The 24,862-nt window shown below is 43.4% G+C and overlaps 2 protein-coding genes and 1 long non-coding RNA gene across 3 annotated transcripts in view; 2 read left to right on the forward strand and 1 right to left on the reverse strand.

Annotated features, from left to right (window-relative positions):
* Positions 1–10,926, reverse strand: part of ube2f (ubiquitin-conjugating enzyme E2F (putative)) — a 29,700-nt gene extending 18,774 nt beyond the window's left edge. Inside the window, exons 1-4 of the mRNA XM_076162003.1 lie at positions 10,705–10,926; positions 8,864–9,051; positions 6,725–6,754; positions 5,869–5,934 (exon numbers count right to left, since the gene is read on the reverse strand). Of these exons, the coding sequence (XP_076018118.1) occupies positions 5,869–5,934; positions 6,725–6,754; positions 8,864–8,978 (211 nt within the window). The 5' untranslated portion in view covers positions 8,979–9,051; positions 10,705–10,926. The remainder of the gene's footprint in view (positions 1–5,868; positions 5,935–6,724; positions 6,755–8,863; positions 9,052–10,704) is intronic.
* Positions 10,927–16,081: 5,155 nt separating this feature from the next.
* Positions 16,082–18,653, forward strand: LOC143009916 (uncharacterized). The gene is made up of 3 exons (XR_012964738.1): positions 16,082–16,738; positions 17,590–17,644; positions 18,559–18,653. It is a non-coding gene; the product is annotated as an uncharacterized LOC143009916 (long non-coding RNA).
* Positions 18,654–19,273: 620 nt separating this feature from the next.
* On the forward strand, positions 19,274–24,757 carry map3k19 (mitogen-activated protein kinase kinase kinase 19). The gene is made up of 9 exons (XM_076161895.1): positions 19,274–19,574; positions 19,698–19,852; positions 20,111–20,145; positions 20,272–22,476; positions 22,604–22,705; positions 22,868–23,106; positions 23,211–23,463; positions 23,692–23,900; positions 24,247–24,757. Exons 2-9 carry the CDS (start codon positions 19,714–19,716, stop codon positions 24,377–24,379), a joined length of 3,315 nt encoding a protein of 1,104 aa, XP_076018010.1. The 5' UTR covers positions 19,274–19,574; positions 19,698–19,713; the 3' UTR covers positions 24,380–24,757.
* Positions 24,758–24,862: the final 105 nt, after the last annotated feature.

Below are 24,862 nucleotides of genomic sequence, written 5' to 3' on the forward strand. Positions count from 1 at the left end.
TTAGAATGTGATCTAACGGCATAACGACATGATCACTGGAAGGAGAACAAGAGACACCGTCAGTATCTGTCACTTCCCAAAGCAAATCACAATATGTGCTCAACCAGGTTTTGTGTGCTTTGCTTTGTGAAATTAAAGTGGACAAACACGGCTAACATGTTTGTGTTGTCATGTTATTGCCGTCTATAGCGAATGACCACATGCATGCAGAAGGTCGTCATGTAAGCTCTCCTACACACTCAGATGATATACTCAATAGTCAGTTAAGGTGACTTTGTCAGGCCATGTCTACCTTAATAAGCTGTTCAACCACACACACACACACACACCATGTGTAGCCAAGTAGTTGAGGCAATAGGATCAACTTAAAAAGAGGTGTGTAATTAGCTAAATGGCATTTATATCTATAGTGTGACCTTATGGAGATCCACGGATAGAAAAGGACAGGGATAAAAATGGCTACAACACCTTTAGAAGAAGCAATAAGGGCAGAACTGGAGAGCAGCGGCAGAGTGAGACGGGAAAAGACAAAGATGTTTCAGGTGGAGACTTACTACAAGCAACCTTTCACTGAGACAGAGAAAAGCTCAGCAGAGACAGAGAAGAGCCAAGCTAGAAGAAGGAACATGACTGTGTGTGTGTGTTTGTGTGTGTGTGTAAGTGAGGGAGAGTAAAAGATATTTTCTGTCTATTCTGTCATTCATTTTGAGGACCTATGCACATGTGGCATACTACACACACGGATTCTACCATAAAAGGCACAGATCAATATGAGACTCCTGATATCATCAATAAATATTCAGCATTAAAGCTTTGGTCATCTTAGCAATCATGTCTTTTATCATTTTGTATCCATTTAAGTAATAAATGATGACAAAACTGAAGTTGTGCATGGATTGTGAAACTGGATCCTTGTGACTTCAATGGGTCCTCAGAACTGAGATCTCTGTGCTGCTCATTATTTGGCAGCACTGTACTCTGCTGCCAGTGTTGTTCATTCCTTGACTGATGTCTCTCTTAATGAAAGTTTCCACACCAACTTTGGGGAGGAGTTCTGGGTGTCCGGTTTGGCTCAGGTCCCAAGTTTTCTGGCGTGTAAACACTACCAACTTCAACGTTCCATAATAAATGCTGCTAACAAATATTTTAATCCCCAACCCACATGTCCTTGGTTTGTGGGCTTTTCTGCATATCCAGTGAATCTCTATGTAAACTCTTAAATCACCCTCACTCTATGCAAATTAGAAACAAATGATTATAGGAAGTTGTGATACTGATAAATTGAAGCAATTCATTCCATTCCATCTCCCTCTCAATTTTCCATGAGTTCATTTCTCTCCCCCGCCCATAGATACCATCTGGTAGATTTTTACGTCTGCTTTCTGTTTCGTCTACATTGTTGTCTTTTCTGACTGAGCACAGGCCTGTACCAGTGGGCGGCGAAAAAGAGAGTCGAGGGTCCTACAATGCCAAAGCATCCATTTCCTCTATCCTTTAACACATTTTACCTTCAGCGCTGCGTCTCTTTCCTGAAAGAAAGAAGTCTGAAAACATTCTGAGATGTTTAGGCAGCAAATTCAAGGGGATGGAATAAGCACTCTCTCTCTGTCATACACAGGGCAATTTGAGATGCAGCCATCATCATCTCAGCTGATTCCATTCTCTAAGACAAGGACCGGGTTACAACTTCATTATACCACACCAATCCTCCTTCCTGGATTATAAATGTGAGGAGCAAGAAATAAAATGCGATAGAACTATAGGACTTGAACGAGACAGCGTTTAAATTAAAAAGGAGGCAGGATTGACATAGGTAAAGGACTCTGGAAAAAGGGGATGAACACAAAGCAATGATGAGAAAAGAAAAAGCGACAGCGTGAGGGAAAGCAGAGACGGGGCCAGCAGGAGAGCGTCTCCTGGCTAATAGTCACAGTCAGAGGTGCTCAATAATTCATGTGATTGTCGTCAATGTACCAGAATAATCAGTCTTAAGTGTCAGTGGATGTCAGGAGACAGAGTGTGCACAAACACAGCCTCTCGCACACACACACACACCCCAAAACTGTTGATAGCCTTTCACTACAAATGCGTAATTATTGGCCAACTTTAAACAATTCTACATACACTTTGTTTTTATAGTAGTATAGTAGTAATAGTTATTCATGGGTGTTTATCTGGAAAAGTAACGAATATGAATCTTGTGTAAAATCAACAACACAAAAGTACCCTGGCACTGAAAATGGTACAGAGCATAAAACCTCTTAACGCAACATTTAGTGCTTGAAACATGACACGGCATTAAGTGCCAAGAGACTTGGAAAGGGCTTTTGTTTGGAATTTTATGACTGATTGTACTCACTAGTGGCAAAGTAAACCCTTATGAACTGAAGGTTCCAATTAACCAGTATAACAACTCTCTGTAACATGCGCTGAAGCTAAAGAAAGATGGAAAGAAAAATCTATTCACAGTAAGTAAGCTGTGTTGCTGGAGTACCTTGGTGGGTGCAAAGGTCAGCAAACCGTTTAAGTCTTTGCAGGGGAGCTTTACAAAACGATCCATGTTATTGCCCTGCTTGTACAGAATGTCTCATAGACTCAGGACGGAACAAGTCCATTGATTAGAGGATAGAAGATTAAAACAGTTTGAGTGCAAGAGGCAAAGGGCAAGGTGAACTTTGCGGCAGCGTGTTTTGTCGCTGGACCCACTGAGACAAAGGCAAAAGAAGCTTCTGCAAGCGCTGAGCTGTGACCTCTTTTCATCAGTGGAGACACTTGAACATAACACTGCTTTGGGTGTTTGAAGACACTGGAGAAACTTGCATCTTGAGGCAAGTTCACTGCATGTACCGTCCTCCCCTCAGAACACAATCACATTCCCCACAGAGCTAATTAAAGCTTCCTCTCCAGAATCTTTACCAATATATCATTCTCAAAATGATTACAATAGCAGACTACGAGAGCAATAAGAGAAACACTTAAGGGCTGCAATATACTTCAATTTCACTCCGCGACATGCAAGCAAAGAGTGTGCATCATGGACATCATTGTTTAGATCTGAAGAATTAAAATGTTTATCCACTTGGGGGCAGATCAGAGCTGAATCTTCCCCCGCCGACACACACAGAAAAATGAGAACTTCTGAAATTGCACAATGTCAACAAACACAGCGACGCTCGAGGAGGCTGATGCTGAGATCACGGGCAGAAATAGCTGCAGCAGAGCCATCACACACACAGACACACACACACATTTACACAATGGGTGACTCATCTCTAATTTATGCTTTACAATGAAGCGCATTGATACATGATCAATTCTTTACTGGATGCAGTAAGGAGGTCTTTCTTCGTTTGTGCTACAGTGATAGTAACAGTAATGTACGGTTATCTTGCGTTTAGTAAATACATCCTTAACACACCATGGGGAGGAACAAGCTGGTGACAGGAACAGGATTCTGTGCTTTGATGCATATACCTGACATGTTATGTTATCTGTAATCTATATGTAGAGATGTGTGACTGTGATTACTGGGTTTATATGACAATCACAGAGTTCATTTACAATCACACAATCTTGGTCTGTTATTGGAGCAAGTTTTCCTGATTTCAACCTTATCATGCTGATGACATGATGTCCGAAGGTAATCATTGTAAGAACCTGCAATCAAAGTTTTGCTGTACGTGTAAACAAGCCCACAGCTGTAGAGGTTACGGATTTTTGCACCCGGTGGCACTTTCGACCGTCTCTGAAAACACCAGCATTTAAAAAGGGAATAATCCTAAAGTGACAGATGGAGGTGGAAAAGCAGGTGTACGTCAGTGGAGGCATGTTCTGAATTGTTGAGTCATACTTTCCCTGGAGAACTTCACATCAACTCCCCATCAAAAACAATACACCCAACCTCTTTATAAGCGCTGATCTCTGCTTTTCTGTGCAGTTTTTGCTTACAAAGGTCTTTTGGCAAACCGAGCAGAACAGTAACAGTAAGAGTGCAAACCTTCTTACTTGAGGATACAGGGAGATGGATGAGTCACACACACACGTATAGGCTTCGAGTTTCACAATCAAACGTCACCCGTGATGTCACAGTCAGGCAAAACCATCGGATAAATGCTCTGAGCGATTACAGAGTGTAAGAAGTATAAAGTATCTGACCAGAGTATAAAGTACAAAGTATCTGCTGATTCCCTTACAAATGCCCATTAAAGAGATAAGATGCAGAAGTGAAGTCAAGAAGTGATGATGAGTTATGAGAAAAAAAGTTAGTGTCAAGAGCAGAGAGAGTTCCACAAGTAAACATAAGCTGGAAAACACTCTGAGGTCCAAGGAGCCCAGTTTGATATATTAGTTGCTAGAAACCCAAAACAAAAACAGGTACAGTAGACCAATTACTTAAATGCAGCCGGTAGCTTTGTCTTTTGACAGGCTCAGGCTCAGACACACACACACACACACACACACACACACACACACACACACACACACACACACACACACACACACACACACACACACACACACACACACACACACACACACACACACACACACACACACACACACACACACACACACACACACACACACACACACACACCCTAAGGGATACACCCTCCTTCAGAGAAAATGCTCATAGCTCTCCTGCAGCAAAATGTGCATTCATAAAGGCAGGAGTCTGTTCAGGCTTTAGACAAAAGTGGATGAAAAACCGAGAAATCAGACATTCGCCAAACTATTAATGACAGTTTGAGCCAAGAAGTCTCCAGAGCCAGACACAATGAAAGGACTTAAAGGAATTAAAGGAGCACATCGTGCAATGGTATATTTGTTATTTTTAGTAGAGACGCAAAAGTGAAAACGTGGCCCATCCTAATCCCAAAATTACATCTGATTACATCAATTTGAGAACAGTCAGCAACTCTGTACACTTTTCAGATATCATGAATTCTCATTCTCCCCCTCAGTTTCAATTACCACCACCTCCAACCACACACACACACACACACACACAAACTAAAAGTCCTACAGTGTATTTTATAAGGGAAATATGGATTTATGGTTTGAGGAGTGAGTGTGTGTGTGTGTCTCTGTGTGTGTGTGTGTGTGTGTGTGTGAGAGACAGTGAGAGCAGAAAGTGAGAGGTAAGGGAGCCTAAAGAGATGTGGGAAACTCTGCGCCAGTGTGTTTAGTCTGTGCAATATCTGACAAGTGGCCTGCTTAGCTAGGAGCTATTAGCAGTCTGCTGAGCAAGCAGGTTGGAACCGGGGACTAATGGTGCAGCAGTGACGGCGAAATACTGGAAACCCATTTAAAGTCAATGTTATCAGGAACACACTCACTGCATGTAAGTACTTAACACACACCACCGACTCTCTAATGATGCAGACACAAACACTGCACTTTGTTTAGAACAAAGACGGTTAAGGTCGATTTACAAACAGACTTTAGAAAGATTGAGGAGACCAGAGAGCGGACGGCTATTGGAATTTCTAACAAATTAAATCACATCTAACAAATCTGATGATGATTTAAGGTGTTAGATCGCAACACTTCTATACAACAAATCTATACAACTTCCCCACCAGCATTTCTTATAAAAAGAGGATGGACGAACTCAAATTCAACCTGGTTACCCGCTTAATTTAATGGCTCTACGTTCTTTTTCAGACATTTACTGTACCTGAGGCTGAGTGAGGCCTGAATCTGTTGCACAATTACTCGAACTACACAATATCATGGGCAGCTGAAATAATAAGCAATCAAAAATCTGCTACATTTCGACTGCAGAAAAGCCAAGCAAGAGTGGAAGTGGTCAAATCAATTTCCTGTGCTAGACAGAAACGGAAAATACTTCTCTTTTTCTCTTACCAGGAGACACTGCAAGCTGGAAATGATGCAGTTTGTCTTCATCTGGGAAACTGGCTTTGCATGTACCTGAGAAGGAACAGACACATACACACACACAGTTATTACAGAGGGGAAGGATGAAGCTGCTCGTTGAAAGTCTACTGGTGATCATCAGTTGATTTGAGCAAAATAATAATATTATCAAAATGCTGGACCTCTCTAAGTCTTTCTTCCCCCAAATAATAATCATATAAATATAAAATGCATAACTTTTTGCTATACATCAAAAAAGGCCAGTGGCACTATATTCCCCCCTGGTGTTCAGAAAGTGCATTACACCCAAAACAAGTACCAGCACCGGGGACAGCGAACATCAACTGTGACATCACCTTTACCTTACGTGTTCTTATGCTGCTGGCACCCTCGATGCTTGAAGTAATGTGATAAAGCAACTATATGAATATCTGTACATTTGTAATATTGTACAAATTGTTATAAATGGCCACTTTTCCAGTGTCTTTGGAGCTTTTTAAACTTAATGCTGAATTATTGTTCCTTAGTGAAACATGCACCTTTTTCTTGGGGTTATGGCAGTTCACTCCGAAAGAGAGAACAAAAAAATCTGTCCCCTCTTGTTATTCAGAACGAACAGCTATAGTGTTTTCAACAAACAGTATTCATCACTGTGCCTCTCCTGGTGACAGCTGTGACTCATGCTGCAGCCACATGAATGTAAAAGACACAGAATCCAATCCAACAGCGGTACTGCAGGCTATCGGCTCTCACTGACATTTGTCTTCACGTTTGACACGTAAAAACACATAACAGTCCTCGTTGTTGGGAGTGAAGGGATGCGGTGTGCAGAGGGTGAACTTACAAGGTAGATGGGCTTCCAGTTCTGCAACTTCTGTTGAAAGAAAATGAGAATAATGAATGACACAGCACTCAAAGGGCGAGTATATATGTACTAAGTAATTATGTCACGTCTGTAAGCATTCATACTCTAAAAAAGGAACTGAAAGGCGATTAAAGGCATCGTTGCTCTAACATCTGATCTGTAATTGGTGAAAGGAATGGTTTTATATAGAACTGATGCAGTGTGCCAGAGAGGAAAAAAATGAATGAAGTGCCACCTGTGAAGTAGCAAGAGGAAGAGGTGGAAACAGAGGAAGAAGCGGAGAGGCAGAGGTGAATGACTCACTGGTGTTGCTTGTGGGTGAAGTCAGACTCTCCCTGCTCTTTGTTATCTTTTCTCATGACTGACAATCTCATCGTGGCTTATTTGTGTCAGCGGCATTGACGAGCGGACGGATCTGGTGTCCACCCTGAGGACTTTAACAGACGCCGAGGGGAAAAAAAGGGATGCGACGACACAAACCGAGGTGTTCATGTCTCATACCAAAGAATAAGCACGTCTGCAGGGAGGAAGTATCTCTCCCGTTTCACCCCGGGCTTCCTGCAAGGCTGTTTTCAGATTCAGTGAGCTGTGCTTTATGAGTGCAAATCTACTCTTTGACATGTGCACAGCGCGTAACCATGAGATACATTACAGATTCTCACAGTTTTCACTTCCGCCCCTTTACAGAGAGGTGAGAGCACAGGGTCAGACATTCAACAACGCCCCCGGGGCTAAAAAGCAGTTTGCCTCTAGACGAGTGCATGCAGAGATCTGACCTTTAACCCCACTGCTTCAGCTGACGGATGGTTTCAGGACAAAGAGAAAACATCTCTAATTGCTTTTTTAATGGCTGCGAAGAACTTGTTTCTTATTCTTTATGATCTTGCCCGCCTGCCTCATAATATGTTGGCCCATTTTCCTCAGGAAAGAGCAACTTTGTGTTCTCAGGTCCTGATCAGAGCCAGAGAATGCTTGGCGACCCAAGGTCAACATCATAATTACTTCCAGCAATCACAGTATTTATCTTCTGTTTTCTTCCATAGGTTTCTTTGGCACTCAACCGCATACTTCAACCTACAGACATCATTAAACATCAAAATATTCACAATAGTCAAGACATTATTGCCAAGATCTTTGGTGTTTATATCTTTCAGATTTTATTTAGTATTCGACTCAGCTCTGGCTACGGTTGCTGCATTTCTAGTTCAAAGTGTAATCAAGTGAAGGATGATGAAGTTGTTCATTAACATAAAATTCATTCATTTATCAAAAAAAGTTTCAAAGTTCCCAATTTCAATATGCAATATAAGAGGCAATGTTAGCGACAAAACAGTAGAATGTAAATGGCATTTTTGCCTTTTGCGCACGCGCACGCGCACACACACACACACACACACACACACACACACACACACACACACACACACACACACACACACACACACACACACACACACACACACACACACACACACACACACACACACACACACACATTCAGGTGCCCATGGTACAAATGTACTTCTCACAAAATCACTTTTTAAAAAGCCTTCAACCACCACATGTTTTCTATAGAGGCACTGTTGTCAATATAACAATTACTCATCCATCCTATACTGCAATATAAACTGTATAAATCTGATTTGTTGAGTTTGTTTAATGAACTGGATGTAAAAGAGTTCACAGAGACCAAGGCTAATGGTAGCAGGAGGTTAAACAAAAATAGGTCACAGTGTCCTTCCAGACATTAAACCGATTATACAACAGTTAGGAGGCTCTCAAGTTGAGGGAAATTGGGTCACATCAAATCATACACTTTAATTGAACAGTTTTGACGATTCATATTCACATTTTCATAAGCGAGTGAAAGCACTGACTGACCAGCTGCAGAAATGAAAGCAGAGAGCTTGCGAAGGTGAAGGAAGATATAAATGAAGCGGTGACATGAGCAAAGGGTGAGAACGAGACACCGATCGAAGCAAAGCTGGGAGATACAGTAAATGAGCGTGAGAGAGACACACTTCTCAAGTTAATGTCTGTCTGCTCTTTCAAGAAATCCCGTCACACTCCTACTAAGACGTTTCCATGAATACTGGGTGACAAACTGACCCCACGTACCTTTGGTAAGAAGGCGATCCCTGATGGAGACCCTGTGGGTGGAGTCGGAGGCTCCGGAGGCACGGCCCGTCTTTCCTCCATCCTCCCTCTTGAGCTTATTGGCCAAGGTAAGCATGGCTCGGCTGCTGCGGTCCGCCTCTGATTGCCCCCAAGCTGCACTGTGCTGCGCTGCACCGCTGCTCAAACACCTGGAAAGGAAACAAAACAATCGCACACGCCGTCAGTGTCCACGTCGCTCATGGTGCAAACTGAAATCTGTACGTAAACACTCAAAACTCTAACCACAGGATTGGAAGATTCAGTTAAAGATGTTTGTCAGTTTTATACAAACTGGCATGGTTGGTGACTCACGATGATTAAAGTAATGTGTTAAAGAAAGCGTTGATGCAGGAAATCTATGTCAAGCTTCACTTTTCCCCACCTCCCTTTGTGAGCAGCAATGACACCACAAGGAGAAGAATGAATAACAAAGTGCTTGACAATGATGAGAAGGGCCGATGGCATTTAGATTCCACTTTGTAGAAAGACACAAGGGGCTGTAAGTTGTCTAATAGCGTGTGTGTTGGGTTCTAGGCTTCATAATTGACTGAACCGCAAGTAAATGGAGGGAATAAGAGACACTTGTACTTTGAAAGCTCAATCACGGCAGATCATAGGTGGGCAGTGAGTGGAATTCTGATTGGCTGCCCAATAAAAAAGATCTCCAGGTGGTTCACCCATTCTGTCTGCAGCAGCTTGAACTGTGACACGTATACAGCCATGAATTCATCTGAATCAACACATCCAGAGTCTCTTATCTTATCTGTACACACCCAGCATCTCTTACCTAATTTATTACACTAAATACAGTAATAGAATCACATTATTCTTATTAGTTGTAGTTTCTATTTGTGTCTCTCTTTAGACCTGTATATTAGAAGACCAAAACAAGTGGTGTCACTCATGAGACCATTTGCTTCCTGCAGACACACAAACTGCACGTCTCCACTGTGGGGCAGGCTGAGCTCATGAGACACACACACACACACACACACACACACACACACACACACACACACACACACACACACACACACACACACACACACACACACAGGGGCTGGTTGAGCTCATTACACACACACACAAACACACATCCACTGAGGGGCTGGCTGAGCTCATGAGAAAGAGACACACACACACACGCACACGCACGCACACACACACACGCGCACAGGGGGGCTGGCTAGGCACATGAGACTCACACACGTCTCCATTGAGGGGCTGGCTGAGCTCATGAAACTCTCTCTCTCTCTCTCTCTCTCTCTCTCTCACACACACACACACACACACACACACACACACACACAGTATCACATATCACCATATGTGTCTCAGTCACATTAAGGGCCCACCTGCCTGAGCTGTCAATCACATTCAACACATTTCCATTCAGTGCAAACACATTTCCCCACTCGTCTGCCACCTGTGGAACACACCACACTGTTTGAGAACCATTGTAAACACCCGATTTGTCACATAAGCAGAAACAAAACTGTACAGACAAGTACAACTAATAGCCAGGTTTATTGGGCGTTTAACTGTTTAATTTAGGAGTTCTAGAACAGACGAATATGGGTTTAACTAGTAACTATAATTCTGAGAGCTAGTCGCAGCTAGCTACACAGAACGGGATGTTTGTGTAAGATTAGAGGCGAGTCTCAACATGTCCCCGTTACGTGTATGTTTGTACAACTGCGCCATTAAAGTGTGACGTGTTAGTTTAGTGCAAAGGAAGGTGTATAAGTTGTAAATAAAGTGTTTGTTTAGCCGCAGTTAGCCCGGGACGCTGGTTGTGTTACCTGCTGTCACAGAGGGAGCGCTCCGTGCTACACCATAATCACACACACCGGTCTGCTGGATGAAGTGTCACACCACCGCAGGCTCCTCCGGCCGTGAAGCAGACACAAACACACACACACGCCGATCGATCGGCTCTGTGTTGGACATAAGATACAGCCAAACGAAGAAAAATCGGCTGGCACAACTTCGCTCTGCTGTCATGGATAACGGAAGTGCAGCGATCGCTCCGTTAGTTATTGTCGTCCGTGTGTAGACATGGAGGCGGTTAACAGTTCCGCGGGGAGGTTAAGTTTATAGCGGTAAGTTTAGGGATTTGAAAATGAAAATTGCAGCATGTATCTGTCTCATTTCTTCTCGGTTTTAAATTGTTAAGCAGATGTTTATTTATAGAGCGGTTTACTCAGCTTTTTTTTTTTCTGTTCAGGATAAAAGAGCTTTACAATTTTCTTTATTCTTCTGTGTTAAACCATTGAGACCTGAATATATTTGTCTGCTTTTCGTGGTATGTGGGTTCTCTCGGCCGTACCATGTCATTGTAATTGGACAGACTTCAACCTCAGAAAACAGCAAGATGTAAAGATGTCTTCTTCATCTCTAATGCATAGTCGATCTCAGCTGGTCCCCAAATCTTACAAAGAGATCCTTGAGGGTTGGCAGTAGTGGAGGATGATAGCAAATGTTTCTTTGAATGTCCTTGAGGATGTGCACCTTGAGAGCTCTTGCAAAGCAGCAATCCACACTCCATCATTCCCAAGCATCCCCACTGCTTGAGCTGTCTGTCTGTTTGAAAGGCTTATAGCTTCACTCCCTCATACATCTTTAGGTCCTCATAGCTCTGTGGGCCGCTGATATGAGCCAGCAGCAATAAAATGGCTTATCTTGCAGATCCATTCATGATAAGGTCATTAACAACTGTGACATCACTCATGGTCGGTCCATTCATGTCTCTCTCTACTATATTTTGGTAATGCAAATAAAAAACAAAATTTTATGCTAATTTTATGTTAATGAAATTAAAAGCACTCTACAGAAATGCTGTAGCCCTGAACAAGGTGCAATGAGTTCGAGGGCGGTTGGATGAATGGTGCATATTGCAAATGTGATGATGATAATAGTAATGGTAACACATCTTTTAATATCAGAATAAAGGCAATGCAGAAAAGGACTTCTCTATGAGGAACCATGACACACACACACGCACACACACACACACACACGCACACACACACACACACACACACACACACACACACACACACACACACACACACACACACACACACACACACACACACACACACACACACACACACACACACACACACACACACACACACACACACACAAAGTCACCTTTTGTTCTTGGAGCCAGTGCAGCTCCCCTGCAGTCTTTGTCCAGAGCAGTGACTCACAGGTGTGCACGCTGTCACTGTAAACACTCTGGACTGACCCGCCTGCTTAAATAAAGATATAAAAAATGAAGTTACTATTCTTGGCAAACATGATTATATTGAATTTCATCTTCAAGTGTTTGGACAGATGCTTTGGCTTTCTGTGACGCTCGCACAGGAATAGATCAGATGTTCTGTCCGCTCACTCCTCTTCACAGTTGGTGTTGTTTTGTTATTCATCAGACCAAGCAGACAAAGCAGGCACAGTGCATCGGTATGGGAGTGATGTTCAGAATTAAAGTTGCAACAAAATGAATGTGTTTGTTCTTTTTTGTACAATAGATGTTTTGGCTAAGACATAGCGCTATTTTCTAAGCTCAGGCTTATGTTAAGTCCTCAAACTCCCCTTAAATACCCATTAGGTTCCACTAAATGAAATAGAAAGCACTTTGTTGATGCTATATTATGCATTGGAAAAGCAAAATATTAATGGGATTGAAAGTAAAATAGCAATAAACTCTGGAATGCTTCCACTAAAACACAAATTCTAAAGAAATGGGACTCAAAACCACTCAAAATCACTTCATTTAAGTACAAGTCAGGTTAATGAAAAGGCTTTGAGGCTGTAGTGATCAAACACCGCCATCTCGTGGCTAATTCAGAGTTTACACAGGGCTTTAAATCTGAATTCTTCATAACTTGATAAGGGGCCTTAAAAAGTTCAGGGGAAGTGTAAATATGCATTACAGATATTAAAATGTCATGGTTTTGATTGTTTATTTCTTGCTTTAATTTTTTACATTTGGTGGTTGTATGTAAAGGCCGGGCAGTTATCTGTGTGTGTAAATTGGGATTCAATTAGAATTCAATTAAAAGCTCCAAGAAACAAAAATATTTAGCACAAATATAACGCTGCAATGATAAGAGAGAACCAGGATCAAAGCCAAGGATATTTCTGTTGGAAACAACTGATGGGATTATACATGCAACAATTTGGATTAAATAATTTACTTGTTTCTTTAGCATAAATTATATTTACAAGAAAAGAGCAATTGCATTCCTTATTTTCCAGCTTTCACTCTTCCTGAACCGGGAACAGCCTGTTGGCAAGTCAACGCCTGCTGGTCTGTCTGCCTAGCCTGTCTGAGGCGTCTCCAAGGTAACCAAGTGTAAACGTACAGCAGGAGGTGTGCAGCTAAAAGAAGAAAGGAGAAAGGAGAAAGAGTGGAAAGAGCACAAGTTTGGAGAGGCTGTTGAAAGGATCAAAAGGTTTACGTCTCAAACACTCACAAGCGGCTCAAATAAGACAAACAGCTGGATTTGTTGATCGAGGAATGTGAAGAATGGAAGCGATGCAGAGTTAAAGAGAGGAAATTTGGAGATACGATGACACCGCGGTAAGCAGGACAATCTTTAATTTCAGCTTTCTTTATTTTGTTATTCATTAATTGCTTGTATTGCCGAGTATGGATTATAGTTACTGATTGGAGGTGAAGTCATCATACAGTGTACCAGTGGGATTTCAACCCTCACAGTGATCATTATCTGTATCGTACACATACTACAGAAACATACAGAGAACACCAGTCTGCTCCTGTGCGTGCACACGTGTTCCCTGTATGACTGGATGAGAACCTAATGCATAATAATTTATCAACAGCAGTAATAATGAGATATGAATAATAATACCAAACCTGCCCACTTTCTTCTGGGAACAGTAACTCATTAGAGACTGACATCATGGAACAGCACAGCCATGATGTAAGCAGACACTTGACTGAAAACAACACGGTGTACTGCTGCTCGAATAACTTCATTTTCATTCACTCTGATTTGTTCGCCTGCTCATTTTCACGCTGATCTGGCAGGGAAGCTGTGGATTATGGAGCACAGTGAGAAGAGAGGACAGAGGTGGAGGAACATGGAGGAGATGCTGAAAGGAGACAGGGAGGAGGAGAACAAAGAGGAAGGTGTGCTGGCTTTGAGAATGGAACAAAAGGTGGAGGGTCGACAGGAGCTGGTGGTACCTGACACTGAGGATGAAGAGGAGGATGAGGAGGAAGGGGAGGAAGTGGAAGATGAGGAGGATGAGGAGGAAGACCAGGAAGAGCAGGACGGCTGCACACCCCTTATCACTGCCTGTCGGGAAGGAATGATGGAGGTAAAATAAAATAGAAAAGAAAACGCAACAGCCCTTACAGTGAGACTAGATAGTAAAATAACAAATCATTTGAAAATAATACACAGATTTTGTAATTATCTGTTGGTAAAGATCAGCTGGTAATGATGTAATTCAAGAAATCTTACAATGCTTCAAAGTTAAATATCACACTGTGTCATGGCGACAGAGAGAGTGCACGTCTGAGTCAATGTGAGAGTAAATGACACACAAAGTCACATGACAGGGAAGCCCTCAATGTTATTCACAATAACAAGTTCTATGTGAGGTCACGTGACCTGACGCATGCTGTTTACACAGGTCTGCGTCCTCCTGAGGAGCCATTTACCAGGAAACGTATGAACTACTGGAAGCTTAGAAGGTCACAGGGGAAACAATCCTCTGTGGTTTACTTTCATTACACATGCCTGTTTGATGAGTCTTTGGAGCAAACAATAAAAATATTGTACATAAATTGCACGAGGCCTTTAGCATCAAACAAAACTATCAGGCAGCCTTCCCTCATTTTACACATGAAGACATATTTTGTCCTCATATGGACATCCAGAGCGATTCACACATTGTGGTTGCTTACAGGTGGTGCAGCGGGTGCTGAGGGCGGGAGCCGACGTGACCTTGTGTAACCTTTACCAGCAGACGGCTCTGCACGTGAGCCCACCTGAGCTCCAGAGGAAGCTGTTAGGGTGGATGTCCAGGCCTCAGCTCCCACCCCAGGCTCAGCTACTGCAGGCAGCCTGGCAGGGAGACCTGCACTCCTTACAAGGCCTGCTGGTGAGGCACACACACGCGCACACAGACACACATACATACAAACAGAGACTGCTACTAGTGGAGGTTAAACAATGGAAACGTTAGAACAATAGAAGGAGAAAGAAATATTCATATTATCACATTTTCTGCCTTATGATATGATATTGATATTTACCTAAACTTTAATCTGCTGCATGTGTGTGTGTGTGTGTGTGTGTGTGTGTGTGTCTGTGTGTCTGTGTGTCAGGATGAGACAGATATGGTGGACGTGAACGTTCCTAACAGCGATAGGGTGACAGCTGTGATGCTTGCTGTGAGGGACATTGACCTATTTGAGGGACTTTTGACACCGTTGCCATGGAACCACAGACCTGTGGAAGTGGTCAAGGAACTAATACGTTTCTCAGAGTAAGAAAACGCAAGAATTCACTGATGGGTTGGCCCTGACTCGGCTTCATATCTTAACCTTTTTAGTATTCACAAAACTAAAATAAAACGTGACACTTTATTCATCTTGATCTGCTCCATTAGTGATCTGCAGGTACGAGACCACAGTGGCTACTCTGCTCTCCACTATGCTGTTAACATCGACAGCCCTCTGAAGGAAGAGATCCTTCATATGATATTGGAGGCCCTCAGAGATACAGGTACACACACACACACACACACACACACACACACACACACACACACACACACACACACACACACACACACACACACACACACACACACACACCGTACACACACGTACTCCCTCGTGGTGCCCAGAGATTAGAGGAAACATCTGCATTTCCTATTGAAAATGTGTTATTATGGAAAATCACTACATAGCTTTTCGATCTCATTCATTAAACTTTTCAATTTTAGTGCACCACACATACACACATGGGGTTTTCTCCAAGAAGCCCTTGTGTACACACTTGCTCCCTTGCTACTGACTTGGATCCCTCAGCTTTGGTCACTGATTCATGCTGCTCAGTTACTCATTAATCAGGGTGTAGAATGTGCACACACATGCTCTATGTACAAACACACTTCCAAATATATCCTCTTGTTTATGATTATGGGTCACACGCGCACACACACAGCATACCACATTCATTCATAATCCGGTTTTCACTCAAAGCCTGCACCTACTGTGGGAGGGCGGGTGAGTGAGTGTGTTAAGAAAGGCTTATTTGTGTATGTGCGTGTGTGTGTTCTAAGAGAACTCATGGTTTGAGTTTGAGAGTGTGATTTCGAGTGCTGGAGGAGTAAATGGCGACAATCACAGAAGGTTCAAGGAAAAAAGTCTCATGTTTACTAGGTCTCATTCCTCACCTCTCCAGTCTCTATCTTGTGTAAACAGCACGGCGTCCACACCCTTGGACCTCGTGCACCCCAAGGTGGACTTTTGCAGATTGTTTTGGGCTAATTCTTCACTTTTGACCATTGCTGACTCAACTGGCAGAACACACAGAGCACAGACTTTGATTTTTTCCGATTTTAAGTATCAATATAAGCAGCAGAGGATTGTGTTGTGGTGCAGATGCTGTGCCGGCGTCACCCAGAGCCCTGGACAAATACCTGAGCCAGGAGCTGGACACAGACATCGGAGATTTGGATCTAGAGTTGGACCTTGAGGGCTTTTGTCCTAATCAGTTGACATCAGATTCCCCTTCTCTGACACTGAACCATCACTACCAGTTCTCCCTGCACACCCACGCTGGGGTAAGTGACGACACAAGTGTGACACATGTTATGAAAACAATCTGTATCAAGATGCTATCGTTCTTGCTGTTCTTTAAGGCCTTGGCATGAACATTACGAGATGATTTGTGTTTTAGAACAATGAGAAATACAGAAAGATTAGCAGTCAGTGAAACAACATCTAAATCCTCCACATTATGTATTTACTTTTTTGTCAAACCGCACATTTTCCACATTGGTTCCTGCTCCAACACAGTTCCATAGACCAACAGACCACAGCAAGGTTAAGTCCATGCAGCTTGACTAGCGGTGTTGGTTTTAAACAAGTGTGTGTAAGTGTATAGGGATACAGTGTGTGTGTTTACTCATAGCCTGGCCACAATTAGCAGATACACACAGACAAACAGGCAGAGCAGCCAACTGCAAGACAAATTCAAGGAAGTGGTAATTGGCTGTCTTAGACTGAGGGACCAGTGACTCAGAGTGTGTGTGTGTGTGTGTGTGTGTGTGTGTGTGTGTGGCGGTCTCCTATTAGACTCTTGGGTGCCATATTACTGTTTTATTGGTATTCTTATAGAAGGAGCAGACAGACAGCTGGTTAGCTAGAGGGTTAGGGGCAGGTGGTTGATGGAGATAATGGGGTGTGTGTGTGTGTGTGTGTGTGTGTGTGTGTGTGTAAGGTAAAAAGGTAACAGATAAAACTGGTTATAATTATTTGATTACCATTTTCAGTTCAAGGCAGTTTCAATAGAATTAAACAGATCCAAATCAATACAGCTGTTGTTGCTCGAAAGGTAATCAATGAAAATGTCTCCATGTCACACATTTACATTTATTTATAATGAAGTAATGACTCCATGTGTTCATTCCAGGACGAGCTGGAGTCTTCCGATTGCCCTCATCTATCTGAACACCACACAGGCAAAGGTAAGGATTCTTCCATCGCTTCCTCATGTGACTTTGGTTTGACCTGTTGAAATTATCTATTTTGTTTTCTAGTTTGTGGACAGTTTTTTGGGGGGGTTCTTAGAACAGCCTTTACCTGCCAACTTCCCAAATAGGCCAACAAGATCAAGTCACCCTCACTCATGAAGGGGAGTGTAGGAGGAGGGACCGGGTGGAAGGGGTGGGGGTGTTGGTTGAAGGGAGGGGCCGCACACACACACACACACACACACACACACACACACACATACACAATACGACCTCTCAGCATTAGGAACCTGTCTGCCTGGCTTTTTACCTCAGCCACAACAGTATGGCAGTGACACGGGGGGAGAGAGGGAGAGAGAGAGGGAAAGAGAAAGAGGGAGATCCCAGAGAGAGCATTCCGGTCACAGAGAAGAACGGAGATGTAAATGAAATAACGTGCGCAGAGAGAAGAATGGTGAGATCGGTGAGCGTTCCCAAAGGTGAGGAGATCCAGAGAGACAGAGCCAGAGAGAGGGACCAGACCTTCAGCTTGGTCCTGATCTGAGAGTGTGTTTTAATTAGTTAACTGATCTAAACTTTCTGTACTGTCTAAACCCCTTCTGATTAATTAAGTATAATGATATGCAACATTTGCTTTGACTGTTCCAAAAGTCATGATCCGCTAACCTGTAAAACTGCTTCAATACTCTCTATTGTTATTGCAATTGTTTGTATTGAGCAACTGCTAGTTGTGCATTTATTGTTGATCTTTTTTTTTGTTGATGAAGAAAGCATACTTTTTAAGAATTTATAGCAGATTGATGAAGTGTGTGTGTGTGTGTGTGTGTGTGTGTGTGTGTGTGTGTGTGTGTGTGTGTGTGTGTGTGTGTGTGTGTGTGTGTGTGTGTGTGTGTGTGCCTGTGTGGCAGATAAGGGAATCCCCCTCTGTAGCCAAAACGCCATGGAAACGGTGAGAGACATCAGGCAAGCCTACCAGGACACCGAAAGAAGCAGCAGGTGAGCAACTAAGCCTTTCTTTCTCTGACACACACACACACACACACACACACACACACACACAGATGTAATTAAAGCTGTACATTAAACAAAGCAAAAGAACTAGTTCAGGGGTTGCGATACAGGCAACCCGCTAGTGTTGACAGTGATCAAGCATATGAGCACCAACATCAACATCTGTTCATGCGTAAGCACAAACAGCTCTCTACACTGCTATGTAGATACAGTGAGTCGTCCATCCCCCAAACACACACACACACACACACACACACAACACACACACACACACACACACACACACACACACACACAAGGCAACAGCTCTGTGTCACTTTTACACTTACAGCAGAATGGAGTCCTATCCGGTTACACTGACAGACCAGTACGGAGGCACCTGTGTCTGTGTCCAGAGGACAACCTGTTCTAACCAAACAGATTAGAAAGAGAGAAAGAAAGAGAGGAGAGAGAGAGAGCGAGAGAGGGAGAGCGAGAGGCTTAGTGAATCAAACCATTGTTTGTTATATGGGACTCACTACCCTGAATCAAGTCCAAGCTCCAAGAATAAAGGTCTTTGAGCAGGTCTCTCATTTCATAGCGTCAGCTCCCACAAACAGAGAGATAGACTCAGTGTTCAGAATTCTGCCATTAAACCAGTCAACAATTTCCACACTTTCTTTGTATTTGTTTTCAGGAAGTATCTCTCACACTCTCCTAAATACACAATGTGCCCTTGTCTAAGGAAAAGAATGAGATTATGATAAAAACAAAAAAAGAAAAACAACCTCTGCTGTCCTCTCCTAACCAGACGAAGTTTGCCTTTGCCCAGCCTGGGTGAGAAAAGCAGACGCTGGAGCAATGAGGATCCTGGGGTCTCATCAGGCCGTCTGAGTACCAGGAGCACCCACCTGCCTGTACCCCCTACAAGCAGGTACTCAGATGGACGAATGAAGCTTTAACATGTCCTCTGGTGTACACACAGTACTCTCATCGCTGTTATTAAGAAACACATTTTATGACATTTGTCAAAAACTTACATTCTCGTCTCTTACAGGCCAAGAACAAAAAGTATGTTTGCTCCGTCCCCATCCAACACAGGCCTGCTCTCTGTGTCTCAGGCCTGCCAGCTCAGCCAATCAGCCCCCTGCATCATGGAACCACTACTACAGTCAAATACTGTGATCCAGGCCAGGGCACACATCCAGACACGTACGTACACACAGACTCAAAGCTGATGTATCTTGATTTTGAAAGACATCTCATAAGCTTTCATGTCAGGAAATCCTTCCAGCCAATGAAAGAATTTTAGTTACAGTTAAAATTTGTCTTGTTAGATTGTGTGATTGAAATTAAATCCCACTGAGATCAATATTGGATGATGATTTAGTTTTTGGGATCAGACAAATCATATTCCTGTTGATTTACTGTTCAAATGGTTTTGCATTCATCTTCTCTGCCTGTCTGCAGGACTGCGTTCTAGTGAATTCCCTGTTGAGCAAAAGGTGGGTTTCAACGAAATAGCCAACGTCAGCTTAATTTGAATTTCCTCCATATAAGTTTGTTTACTTGGCTGCCCTGCTAAAGATACTTAATAACAAGCTGTGGTCATTTCTTTCTGCTTGTCTTAGGGTTCCTTCCCTGCCCCTCCTCTCAACATCCCTCCCCGGACCCCAAAGCTGTTGGCGCCATTGGATGGCAGGTCGCGAGACAGCATCGCTTTGCAAGGATTTAAGCCCCTTTCCCCCCTGATGCCCATCTGTCAGAGCCCCTTTCCCTCAAGATCCCATCTGAGGAGAAAGATACAGTCCTGGAGCAACAAGCGCAGTGGCCCTCACACTTGTATGGCTGGTAGTGAGGAAAGTGGCTCCTGCAGCAGCAGCCAGAGTTCCATCGATCTAGAGAATGAGGAAAATGACGACGAGAGGAGTCTACGCGTACAAACTTCAGAAGAGAGCCATCTCAAGACCATTGAAGGATATCTGTCAAGGCATTTGAGAGATGTCAGCTCCTGTGAGAGAGAGACTGGAGAGAATGTTCACATTACAAATCAAATAGCACCGATCCACAGATCAGTGTGTATTGAGAGTAGAGCGCCAATCAGTCATTTCAAAAATCCTCTCAGCACTGACGAAACTATAAAATCATACTGCAAAGTTAAAGATTCTGAAGTTACTCATACAAAAGAACCTGACAGTCAATCTTCCTTGATAAAATGCAACTTTGATCAACAGGATGATACTGTGGATCATGCTGAAGACACTGTGAACAATGACATGCGATTCACAAAGAGCAATGTATCAGGCAGTACAGAAGCTCAGACAGGGATTCAACTGAATCATCCCCGGTGTGGTGCAAGCTCCGAAAATGGACATCAGGGTGTAAAACAGGCAGAGACGACAATGAAGAGTACCTCAGATGAGGAAAGTGCAGGAGCAAATAAGTCAAATGCTGACAGACCGGACCTTGTTACTGTTAAGGAGGTGCATAACAATGTTGGTGTGGAGAAGGATCACCTGTTAAAGCCAGCCATCGACCTGTCAGAGGTGGAACCCCGGACAGGCGAGAAGGTGATCACACCAATTAAATCTGTCCAGAACCACGAGAGAGGAGCCTACATGAACACTAAACAAAGGGCAAATATACAAACTACCAATGTATTGCCACACAAAGACAGAAGCAGCCATCAATGGCACAAGTCAAAAGGCAAAGTAAGGTCTGCCGCAGTCTCTTTACAAGTCAAACCTAAGCTTAGGAAAAGTCCAGATCTGATTAACACTGAAGCGACTACAGCCAGTAAAGTCAAATCAAAGGTTAATTCTGTCAGGGGCACTCAGCACAACATGGACACATCAACGCAAATGAAGGTCAGTGAGCTACATCATGCAAAAACAAATTCTGACAAGCTAAACAAGAGAACCCAACAGCATCCACCAGTGAGACAGCTGAAAACTGCGAGACAGTTGAAGAGACCTGGAGTCACCGGGCCCCCAAGGTCTAAATCTGCTTTGGACTTAATCACCTACAAAGACATGTTTCAGACCATACAAAGTGGGGATGATGGCCCAGCCATCTTTGAGATGTTTGCTGGTCCTGTGTATGATAACCTGAGAGTTTCCAGCTCCTGTGAGAAACAGAATGACAGACAAGTGCAATCTGCTCCATACAGGAAGAAACAACAGAGCAACAAAGTCACACCCAGGCCCACAAAGAAACAAGCAGAGGGGGTTAGGCTGAGGAAGAGCCCTGTGCAGAATGCAATGGTTTCAGCTAAAAGTAAGCAAAAACCCTCCAGGGACAAACATCGCCTAAAACCTTGCACAGTCACAACAGGAAATGTTAATGAACTGGATTTGCAAACAGCAAATGAATTAGCCCTCAGTAAGGATGGTGAGATTTGTCATGATAGTGCTCGAGTCAAGTGTGGAGACCATGTGCTATCCACTATAGAGGAGACCCGATCTCAGTGTGAGTCTGAAACCGTAAAACCTGATAACAAAATGGCTAGATCCACGCTTTCCTCTCCTGATGACGATTGCTGTCATCACATAGTCCTTCCTGAGCCTGTGTTATCTCAAAGCCCCCTACAACCAAAGCTCAACACTTGGACCTCTGGTAGAAGCAGCAACTATACCATGTCACCAGTATACCAGCGGTTTCTGGATGATGTGGGAGAGGGCCCTCTTACGGATGATCTGCTGCAATGTCTGGCTGAGGAGCTGATCTCTTTGGATGAGAAGGATACATCTATGGACCTGCATACAGAGAACTCAGAATCCACCAGAGGGGATTCTAACAGAACAAATCCTGCAATGAAGAGAAATCAGTTTCATGAGGTAAACTGAATGGCAAACATCTCGGTCTAAAAGACAAATGTGTTTGTTTGAAAATACAGTAAATTAAAGATTAAGCTCCCTTCAGCACTGCCTTTGAATAACTTCATTCTGCTTATTTGTGTCACAGACATCAACAGATGGTGCAAAGCTCCATGACAGTAGATTGGTGAAAGATGATACCATCACATGGACAAAGGGGGAAGTACTTGGCAGGGGAGCCTATGGGACTGTAAGTACACAAACGTGCACTGAAGGAAATCTGGACACTGCTATCCACGTGTCACTGCTTTAATGTATGCAGGGTCTGTGAGATAAGGGCCTTTAAAATATGCTATGAGTTCTATGTTATAGATTCATGCTTAACTAACAATGATGACTGGCTTCACACCAGGTGTATTGTGGGCTGACCAGCCTGGGCCAGTTGATAGCTGTGAAGCAAGTGAGGCTTGACCCCTCGGACCTGGAGGCTGCAGAGAGGGAGTATGGTCGCCTGCAGGGGGAAGTGGAGCTGCTTAAGACCCTTACACATGCCAACATTGTTGGCTTCCTGGGGACTTCGCTTCATCAGCATGTTGTCTCAATCGTCATGGAGTACATCCCGGGAGGATCCATTGCTAGCATCCTTCACAGGTTAGTTTGAAGTGACAGAACCAACTATCACTTTTTAGCTACTTAAACAAATGACATATTTGGCTGAAGGGGAAGCTCATGAAAAACATCTTCCTCGCCTTCAGATTCGGCCCTTTGCCAGAGCGCATCCTGGCCTTATACACCCATCAGATCCTGGAAGGCGTGGCCTACCTGCACCTGAACAGGGTGATTCACCGCGACTTGAAAGGAAACAATGTAATGCTAATGCCAACTGGAATCATCAAGCTCATAGACTTCGGATGCGCGCGGCGTCTCACCTGCTTTAACCACAGCGCCAGTGCCAATGGAGACCTGCTCAAGTCTGTTCATGGCACACCGTTCTGGATGGCCCCAGAGGTATATATGGATTTAAGCTGCTTATGTAGAATTAGCTAATTGACATTTCTCCATAGTGCAATAGATCAACTCAGTTTAAAACAAGCCATAGTACCGATATCTCAAGTAGGCCTAAGACATTTTAAATCCTTTGATGAACAGCTTCACCTTTATCTCGATATGCTATATTGGTTTCACAAAGGAAGTTGAAGTGAGTCTGGCTCTTAACACCTACATGTCACTCTTTAGGTCATCAATGAGACAGGCTATGGCAGGAAGTCAGACATATGGAGTGTGGGTTGTACAGTGTTTGAGATGGCCACAGGGAAGCCACCACTGGCCCACATGGACAAGATGGCAGCCTTGTTCTACATCGGCGCTCGGAAGGGTTTGATGCCCTCCCTGCCTGATGGGTTCTCGGATTACGCAAAGGACTTTGTTGACATCTGCCTGACAAGGTAAGACATGAAATTATTTAAATTCACATCTTAAATTCTGCACCTTAAATCCCTACTGTGCTCTGAATCCCCAAACTTAAATCCAAAGAAGCAAATGCCAAAGGGCCTTTTTTCAGTGTTCAAGCACAATATTTTAGATACACAAAGCACAAGATTTAAAAAAGCACCTCATAAGCACTCTGCCAGTCAACTTATTTGTTCTGGAGTGGGAGTTTGTCGAGTTGGTTCAAAAACCTCAGCCATTTCATTTTGGAGAAGGCTTTCGTGTGAAAGCCATCGAGTTAAGAGATTGTATGCAATGCGATAGTTGGTAAGAAGCCTCACTTCAGCCCTCTTCTCTCAACAGTGACCCCAGACTACGGCCATCTGCAGAGCATCTGTTGAAGCACCCACTTGTCCACAAAAAGGAGACTGGAGTCAACTCTTGGCAAAGCCAGAGGAAAGACTGCTGTGGTCACCCAGAAGGACTATGTGCTTAAGGAATTACACAGCTGGACTGTTTTTGAGTTCAAGAACAGTTCAATGATTCTATCCCAGATTAGTGACGTGACAGCACCAGGTATTCTTTAGCTGCTCTGGAACCTTGCATCAGTGTTTGGGGTTCAAGGCCCTGAACTTGTGCCAGATGGTGACAATGCGACGTACAGCGGTAGTGCAACACCAATGTCATTCCGTACCTGAAGTCTATAAGAATGTAAATGAGAAGCACTTATGTTACCTTGAGCAGATCATGCAAAACAGACAGATACCTGATAAACTGAATTTGTACCAATGAACACATTTTTCATGTACAGGGGAACCTACGGTGCCCGTCTAGTGTCCAATATGTATATACTGTATGTTAAGTTTCTGATTGGAGTACAAACAAACCAGACTTTATTATGAACTTTTCACACGAAAAGTCAAGAACAGAGTGGTTTGAATCATGTCTACATGAGTCAGAACTGTACATGGCTGTCAAT

This window comes from Genypterus blacodes, unplaced genomic scaffold, assembly GCF_046128005.1.
Source record: "Genypterus blacodes isolate CSIRO-AG114 ecotype Tasmania unplaced genomic scaffold, CSIRO-AGI_Gbla_v1 ptg000118l_1, whole genome shotgun sequence".
In the NCBI taxonomy this organism is placed as follows: domain Eukaryota; kingdom Metazoa; phylum Chordata; class Actinopteri; order Ophidiiformes; family Ophidiidae; genus Genypterus; species Genypterus blacodes.